This window comes from Pholis gunnellus (assembly GCF_910591455.1).
Source record: "Pholis gunnellus genome assembly, chromosome: 12".
NCBI lineage: Eukaryota > Metazoa > Chordata > Actinopteri > Perciformes > Pholidae > Pholis > Pholis gunnellus.
Window position 1 is genome coordinate 17,342,932 of NC_136539.1, and position 9,006 is coordinate 17,351,937.

Genomic DNA, 9,006 nt, shown 5'->3' on the forward strand with positions numbered 1-9,006 from the left:
AGAGGCTCTATAGCAGCAACACTGGCTCAGTAATAATGTTATCTATTATCCTTTTGAATAATGCCTCAACTCAATATTCTACCTGCATTTCAATGTTCTTATAATCGTGGTGCAAAGCAGGCAAACACATTGAGGAGCTTTTCTTGGCTGTTAAGTACAGAAACAAAGAATCACAAAATAACCTCATCTGTTTGAATTTTGTCCAAACTCATTTTCCACATCAACTGAGATAAATGTCAGCAACTCTGATCTCTGCATACCAGTGTGCAACAGCACCACAGTGTGTTTCACCACAATGATGAAAATAACAAAGCCAAATAGATTCAGGTCATAGAGGAATACAACATTGCTTATGTGAATCATAGATTATGATGCAGACACCTCTCTTTTCAGTCGCCTGTGACAAAATGTTAGGATGTGGATATCAATGATCACAGAACAACATTTAGTATACAGTATATCAACATGAATTCATATTTCACACTCACGGCCCAAGATATCTTCCACATATGAAGGCCACCAGGCGGCTGCTGCGACCCTCCCAACTGAACGAGACAAAAGCCTCTGCTGAACGTTATACACTTTGGTGGGTTGGGCTACACTGAATTTGCATTAGAAAATATGGTCCACGAGGGGTTTAGTCATGTTAGTTTGGGAGAAAAGGACAGTTGGAAAAACTGATAATTTCTTTGAAGTAGACTGATGAGAGAATGAGGGTGAGACAGCGGATCCCCAGTTCGACATGAACCTATGAAAGTTTTTTCAGCAGCCCTTATCCTTTACTGTCTCATGTTCAACTCTATGAAGATAAATCTATCAAACTTGATTCCTCTCACTTTATTCTCTTCTTCTGTCCCCTACATAGTTTATTATTTATTAGTTTTCTCTGCAGGAAGTAAAAGTTGGAGCCAAAACCTGCTGGAAACGTATACATAGAAAAAAATCAAAATCAAATAGGAGTTGATCACAAACATTGGTGAGAGAAAAGGGAAATCTAAAGGAGCTGTGTTTAACATTCTGAACATTAATATAGCAGCAAACAACCATTATCTATGTAAATATATAGTGGAGTAATGTTTAACTGAGCAGAGGTTGAAGTCACTCTCCCCCTGTGTGTGTTGTTATTAAAGCTACTCCTTGCTTTGTTGACGCAGCCGGGCCGGCCATGCATGCTTTTAGTGCATGTGAGCGTGCCCCACTGGTTAGCTCAGAGCCGCCGCTCTGCACTGCTCTCATATGGCGGTTACAGCTGATAACGCCGTCCTAAACGAGAGTGTCATCACAGAAGCGTAGAGCCCAACCTCCGGTTAGCTGTGTGTGTGTGTGTAAAGGATAACAGATACAGATATATCTTTCATAGGCCATAGCGGCACAGAGGTCTGGTTAACTCAATTCTTTCGTACTCAACAATCCCACATTTTTTTTAATGTTCAAACTTGTAGTATTCAGCCGTGGCCCCAATGACAAATGTATCAGACTTCACGCAGTTCCATCTGGAACCACAAAATGCTGTATGCAGCTGTTTCTTTCAACATGTAGTCGTACTCCCCAAGACCCGTAAACAGACCTGATGTGTGGAGTTCTCACACATTTAAGCTCCGGTCTGATGCTGACCTCTGGTAGCAAAAGCTATCAATACATGAAGTAGTGTACCTGCTGTTACAGTAGCCCTGTATTCACTTTATGTCAATCATCCTGCTACATTAACTTTACATTACAGGGTTTCTCCATTCATTGAATCAATTGTTGGAAACAAAAGCTTCAGTTTTGAGCCCAAAACAGCAACACAATTTCTAAAAGGAAACTGTGTTTCACTTTGCAAAACAGCAAATGCATTTCCCAAATTGTGCAATGTCTTCAAAACTCCACAAACAATCCCCCAAAAAATCCCTCTAATAATGTTTATGAAAAAAATGATTTTTAGGCTGTGTCTGTCACTTGGAGTCACCACAGTCTGATATCTTCAGATCCTACATATCGGTGCTTTATGAGAAGAGATTTTGACAGAAAAGGGGAATTATTAAGTTCAGAAGAGGACTTGAGGTTTACTGTGATTAGCAGCATTAAAGCTGAGAAATGAGCCTGTTTAAAAATATGGTTTCATCAAAAGTCATATTTACTCTTCTTTCCTACAATACATTTTTGAGTTATTATAATCCTCATATTAGCTGTAATATACTCTTAATATTTATTTTCATTTCAAATGTTTTTATTGTGAAGAGTTGGATCCTCATCATACATGGCATCCAGATATGCATGCGTGGTACAACAAGTCATGTGTAGCTTACTAAACAGAATCATTTCTTTGGTGTAATGCAAGTAAAGACAGTTTCTTATGTTTCCTATGTGTTTAAGGGAAAGAAGTGTTCATTGTAATTAGAGTTTGGGGAACAGTGTTATTAATCACCAGTGTCATTGTTGGGCAGTAGCGCCAGGAGATCACCAGTAGGTGTCAGTGTTGCTATATGAGCAGTGCATGAGTATGTTAAGACAGTTAACAAAAAGAACAGCAGCAAAGCAAATGTCAACAAACGTGTTTATTAACTTGTAGTTACACATAGGCACATACGTTGTATTTTTTTCTTTAAGTTGTCCCATTTATTTTTTTGCTTGCAAGGAAGTCACCCTCCCCTGCAGGCACATTTTCTCCAAAATTGTCCGAATCACATTGAGAAAATGATGCAAAGAGAAACATTTGTTAATAATGTTAACACAAGGATGCAATCTTAGAAGATTGACACATTTTACACAGCAGGATAGACACAAATTCCCATAGAAACCCTTCACTTGGAAGCTCTATTTTGGGTTTAAAAAGAAAGAAGAAAAAGGTGACAAGGTCACAACTTGCATCTCTGTGAAAGCAACACAAACAAATACAAAGAGTATTGTCCTATCTACTTTGTTTAGTACGAGAGCTAATTTAACTGTAACCTTAAGTAGAAGATGGTCAAATGGAGATATTACAAATGGGCTTATACTTCCAAGCTACTTTTGGTGAATGTGTGGCCCCGGGGAAGAGGCCATCATTCTCTGCCCTCAGCTTGATGAACTGAGCCATTTGCTCCTGGCTCTGAAAACACAACACACTGTATACTTAGTTTTGCTTCACACCACAAAACAAAAGTAGCAAAATAACCAAGTTCAGTTTATCTGTGTAGTCTATCCCAACATTTGTAGTGTTGCTGGACTTTGAAAGTAATATTTTCAGGTCCCATTGATTCATTTTAAAAGCATAGTTTCATCAAAAGTCATTGTACATTTGCACAATATGTTTTTGTTCTCTCCACTATGCTACAATGAGTTTTTGGTGTTACTGTAATAATATTGTAATTCACTCATATAGGCTGTAATATACTGTTTTGCTTGGCAGATGCATTACCTTTAGTTTCACTAAGAGTTGATCATCACAGGAGTTAAGCACGAATTAATGAAATTCTCTGCAACAACAACAAATCCATACATCACTAAAACGTCTCGGTCTTTTTTTGTAATGTTTGCGCTGTATATGCAGATTTGTGCAACTTTATAGATTATTTTTTGTCTGTACATTTTACACCACACTCTGTGTTAATATTCCACTCAGAAGAGATAACTCTCAACACACTTTTGCAACATTTAGACAAATATTAATTTATTTCAAATGTCTTTTTATTATGGTGAAGAACAGACATCAAAGAGCTTTACATCACAGTGTACAATATACAAAATATTTATTTTCTATCAAACAGAAATCTTTTACACGATTGTCTTATTTTGGGTAGGTTAAATCCATACATAAAGGGGGTGATCATTGGTTGGAAAATGAAGACATATATAGATAAAAAAATGCGCACTTCATCTGGTACATGAGCCACATCAAACCTGGAATCCACAAAGTGAAAAACGCCGCCAACAAACAAGTTTGACACTGAGACAATCTGAGGTGTGCAGGTGGTAACAGCTTTTTGTTTGTTTTCTTTGGACAAATTTAGACAAACCGACAAAATCTTAATGTAAGAGACTAAAATGAGACTAAATGGGATAACCACACTCACAAAGGCAAACAGCAGGTCAGATATGCTGGTAAGTACTGAGGCTGAACATGCAAGTTTAATTACTAAGTGTTGGTCACAAAACACTTTGTCAATGATATTTCCACAAAATGTCAAAGGGATGACAAATGAAAACGAGAAAATAAAGTTAACAAATGAATACATCCATATAAGCGCAATGATCAAACCTACTCTCCCTGTGCTCATAATGACATTGTAGTGTAAAGGATAACAGATACAGACATATCTGTCATAGGCCATAGCTGCTAAACTGCAAAATTCAACAGAAGTACATGTGTAGATATAACACATCTGTAGAAAACACCACTGCAGTGTCACTTCATGTGTATCTGAAAACATCTGTGAAAGCAGAAGAGGATACATTGATGTGCTGCCACCAATTTCATTCACAAATAAATTACACAACAATATATACATCGGCTCATGCAAGTTTCTGTCCATGTATATGACGACAATAACAATTGTGTTTGACACACAAATAGAGAGGTACCAAAATAGCATTAAGCTGAAATACAGGTATTTTAAGTTTCCAATGTCACCATAGGCAGCCAGCACAAAAGACACAATCTCAGTTGAGTTCTCCATTTCTTTCTTGTGCACTATGCGTGCCACAAAGTAAAACATAGAGGCTCTATAGCAGCAACACTGGCTCAGTAACAGTGTTATCTATTATCCTTTTGAATAATACCTCAACTCAATATTCTACCTGCATTTCAATGTTCTTACAATCGTGGTGCAAAGCAGGCAAACACATTGAGGAGCTTTTCTTGGCTGTTAAGTACAGAAACAAAGAATCACAAAATAACCTCATCTGTTTGAATTTTGTCCAAACTCATTTTCCACATCAACTGAGATAAATGTCTGCAACTCTGATCTCTGCATACCAGTGTGCAACAGCACCACAGTGTGTTTCACCACAATGATGAAAATAACAAAGCCAAATAGATTCAGGTCATAGAGGAATACAACATTGCTTATGTGAATCATAGATTATGATGCAGACACCTCTCTTTTCAGTCGCCTGTGACAAGATGTTAGGATGTGGATATCAATGATCACAAAACAACATTTAGTATACAGTATATCAACATAAATTCACATTTTACATCCACACTAAGGTATCTCCCACATATGAAGGCCTCCAGGCGGCTGCTACGACCCTCCCAACTGAATGAGACAAATGCCTCTGCTGAACTTTATACAGTTATTGTACACATTTGTGGGTTGGGCTACACTGAATTTGCATTAGAAAATACTGTGCAATTTCATTTTTTCAAATTTGAATTTGTGGACAATTGTACACGATGGGGCTGATGGTCCATGAGGGTTTAGTCATGTTAGTTTGGGAGAAAAGGACAGTTGGAAAAACTGATCATTTCTTTAAAGTAAACTGATGAGAGAATGAGGGTGAGACAGCGGATCCCCAGTTCGACATGAACCTATGAAAGTTTTTTCAGCAGCCCTTATCCTTTACTGTGTCATGTTCAACTCTATGAAGCAAAATCTATCATTTAATTCCTCTCACTGTATTCTCTTCTTCTGTCCCCAACATAGTTTTTTCTCATTTTTTCTCTGCAGGAAGTAAAAGTTGGCGCCAAAACCTGTTGGAAACGTATATGTAGAAAACCACCCCAAAAATAGGAGTTGATCACAAACATTGCTGAGAGGAAATGGAAATTTAAAGGAGCTGTGTACATTCTGAACATTAATATTACAGTAAACAACTATTATTTATGTAAATGTCAAGAAAATAGTGGAGTAATGCACCTCGAACAGGAGGAGGATGAGGTAATGTTGTCATATTATTATTATTATTTTCATTCTGTACTCATGACATCGATTGCACTTCTGGCCATCCTTGGAGAGGGTTCCCTTCTCATCTGCTCTCCCTGAGGTTCCTTCTGTTTTTCTCCCCTTTAGGTTTTTTTAGGGGAAGATTTTCCTATTCCCATGTGAGGGTCCAAGGACAGTGTTGTATGTTGTACAGATTGTAAAGCCCTCTGAGGCAAATTTGAGATTAGTGATATTGAGCCATACAAATAAAATTGAATTCAATTGAATTCAATTGAATTCAATTGAATTATGGTAGCAGTGACGGATTAAAGAGGTAGGAAAGGAGTTTAGAAACAGAAAACTAAAAACAACCACAAGCAAACAAGAAATTGGATGCAAAAAGATGTCATAAATAAAACGAAAAGGCATCAAATAAAGAAACAAAAGGAAGACAAAAAGATAAGCAACTTATATAAATACTCTATGCATCCGTATACTGAATAGACTAGCCTGTTGTGAGCTCTGACCTCAAACCCATCCAATACCTTTTGGATGATTTAGAGCAATGAATATGGCCTTTTTACACAACCTTTGTGCTTCGGACCTTGTTTTGGGCCTTAGAGTCACAGCTCATATGGTATGTATTGTACGTGATTGTCCTAACACGAGGACCAGTCTGTTGTGTTGATGGACCTTATAAACAAAAGTATAATGGCATGGTCTCACTTCTGTTTTAGTGCTCTATCCGATAGTACTGATTCCCATACAAAATTACCAGGGCTACTTTTTTTTCTGATTTTGGAAAGCTCCCTGCAGAGCCATAGCAGATATGCAACCATTTTTACCGGATGAGTCATACACTCGAATATGAGTAAACTGAACATGATATGTAAAATCGGCTTAGGTGCTGTACTTGAGGAAAAAAGGTACAAAAAAAAGCTATTATAACCAATGAGGATGACTGTTTGGCTTATCTGGATTTAATTAGACACATTTTAGACAAAGTCTGAAAAAGCTGACAGATTGTGTTTTATTTGCTACAGATAATACCAAAGATATCACGCATACACGTTACGGTTACACTGTAAGGCACGATTATCAATAAAGATGCATACTTTCATTAAAGTGTAACAAGCATTTTTATGAAAGTTTAACTCTACTAAACACTGGCCTGTGACACTGCGGACAACACATTTCCTAAGAGACAACCTGATGTTTTCCATTAATTCACATGAGGTTACCATGTTATTGACAATAAAGATCAACTGATGTAACTCCCACCTGTTGTACCGCAATGTCAGAGGGACACAGAAATGCAGAGTAAACATGATGATTAAGCCTCAGGGTCATTAGTCCACTACATTCTCTATGTATCCCCAGGACATCAGTCTGTTGTTGATGTCCTGCACTGGGACCAGCAGTCCCCATGCAGAAGAAACATGCAACTATGTGCATCAACTCCCTGTGCACTGAGAGAAGGCCACTAACGTTAGATACTGGATGACAAAGGCTTTTGTATCAATGTTTTTTGGATTAACTTTGATATTAAAAAAAATGTATTCATGCTTTATAACATGAGATAAAGTGTCGCAAAAATAGCTGACCAGAATCTATTGAATCACCACAATCATTGGATTCAAAGGAGGCAAAATACTGTGTATAAACTGGTCCACAAGGCAAAGCAAAGACAGGCAAAGCTTAAAACAGAGTGCTTCACCAAGGGCAAAAAAAATATTTGTATGTTTAAAGCACAATAACAATTAAAGCTGCAAGCAGCGATGTACGGGCCCTCGCATCCTCCCGCACGTCGGGGGTACTGGCGGGATGCCGGCAGAAGCGGCCATAAATATCTGCGACCATCAGACAGCAAGCCCACAAGGTAGACGTATTTTTAATGCTTGGACTGTGTGACACTGGAAATTATGTAACGCAAATATTTCACCAGTTCCTGTATCCACTGTGTGGCGCTAGAAAACACACGCAAACATGCATTATGTTGCTCTATATCAAGTATAGACCACATCGTGTAAATCCAATTCAGTGTGTCACATAACGCTGTCTTCCTGTTGCCAGTAGGTGGCACTATGACTTCAAGTGGAAATTGGCTCATAGACATCCTCAGGCCATGACTATTATCAAGTATGGCAAGTTTGGGACAGATTTGAGCAAGTCCAGTGGAGTTACATCAGCTTGTTTAACGGCGAATCACTTAAAATGGCCGCCATGCCACGGCTACGCTATTATAGCAAAGGTAAAACTTTTAGTAACTTTTAATTGCAACAGTCTTTAGATTATACTGACCAAATTTGAAGTAGATCTGACAAAGTCCCTAGGAGGAGTTTGTTAAAGTATAACGACTAGAAAGCATGGGAAAATTCACACAAAAATCAAAATGGCCGACTTTCCGTTAATTTTAGAGCATGGTCGCAAGACATTCATATGATATACGTGCCTATCGAATTGCATACATGTAGGTCAAACGTAGCGCTGGGGCTGCGTTTTTGAATATTTGTAGGGGGTGCTATCGAGGCAATTTGAAAGTGTCAAGCCAAAAAGCCATATGAAATATTTATTTCCATCACCTATGACACCTGTGCAAAGTTCCAAGGCTTGTTGAGCATCCTAAGCCACAGAAAAACAAGCTTCATTTTTCATGGCGAATGACGTGTTGCCACGGCAACAGCGTTTAACGACAACACACAATATTCATGATGAAGCATCATCATTGTCTTACAAATTACAAATTACAAATTAGGTGTTGTAATTAATGCAGTGCTTACTCTGAATCAACACTACAGGGATACGGAAGAGTTTTTCAAATAAAAATAAAGTAACTAAAAAAGTAACTTTAAAAGTAAAGTAACTAAAAAAGTAACTTTAAAAGTAAAGTAACTAAAAAAGTAACTAAAAAAGTAAAGTAACTAAAAAAGTAACTTTAAAGGTAAAGTAACTAAAAAAGTAACTTTAAAAGTAAATTAACTAAAAAAGCAACTTTAAAAATAAAGTAACTTAAGTAAAGTACACTGACTTTTTCATGACTTTTTTCGACATTCTATACTATGCTGTTTATAACTCCGCAGCAACTCCCTTCATCAACATCGATTGTCTTCCTTCAGGAGTCCAATCGCCAAAGACATTGCACTATTCACATTTGTACAACGTGTAATAAATTATTGTGAAA

General features: G+C 37.5%; 1 protein-coding gene across 1 annotated transcript; it reads right to left on the minus strand.

Moving 5' to 3' along the window:
- Nucleotides 1–3,710: 3,710 nt before the first annotated feature.
- On the minus strand, nt 3,711–4,676 carry LOC306703888 (olfactory receptor 1E16-like; the record flags this gene model as incomplete). The annotated part of the gene is made up of 1 exon (XM_079170038.1): nt 3,711–4,676. The coding sequence occupies one exon, from the start codon at nt 4,674–4,676 to the stop codon at nt 3,711–3,713; it is 966 nt and encodes a 321-aa protein (XP_079026164.1).
- Nucleotides 4,677–9,006: the final 4,330 nt, after the last annotated feature.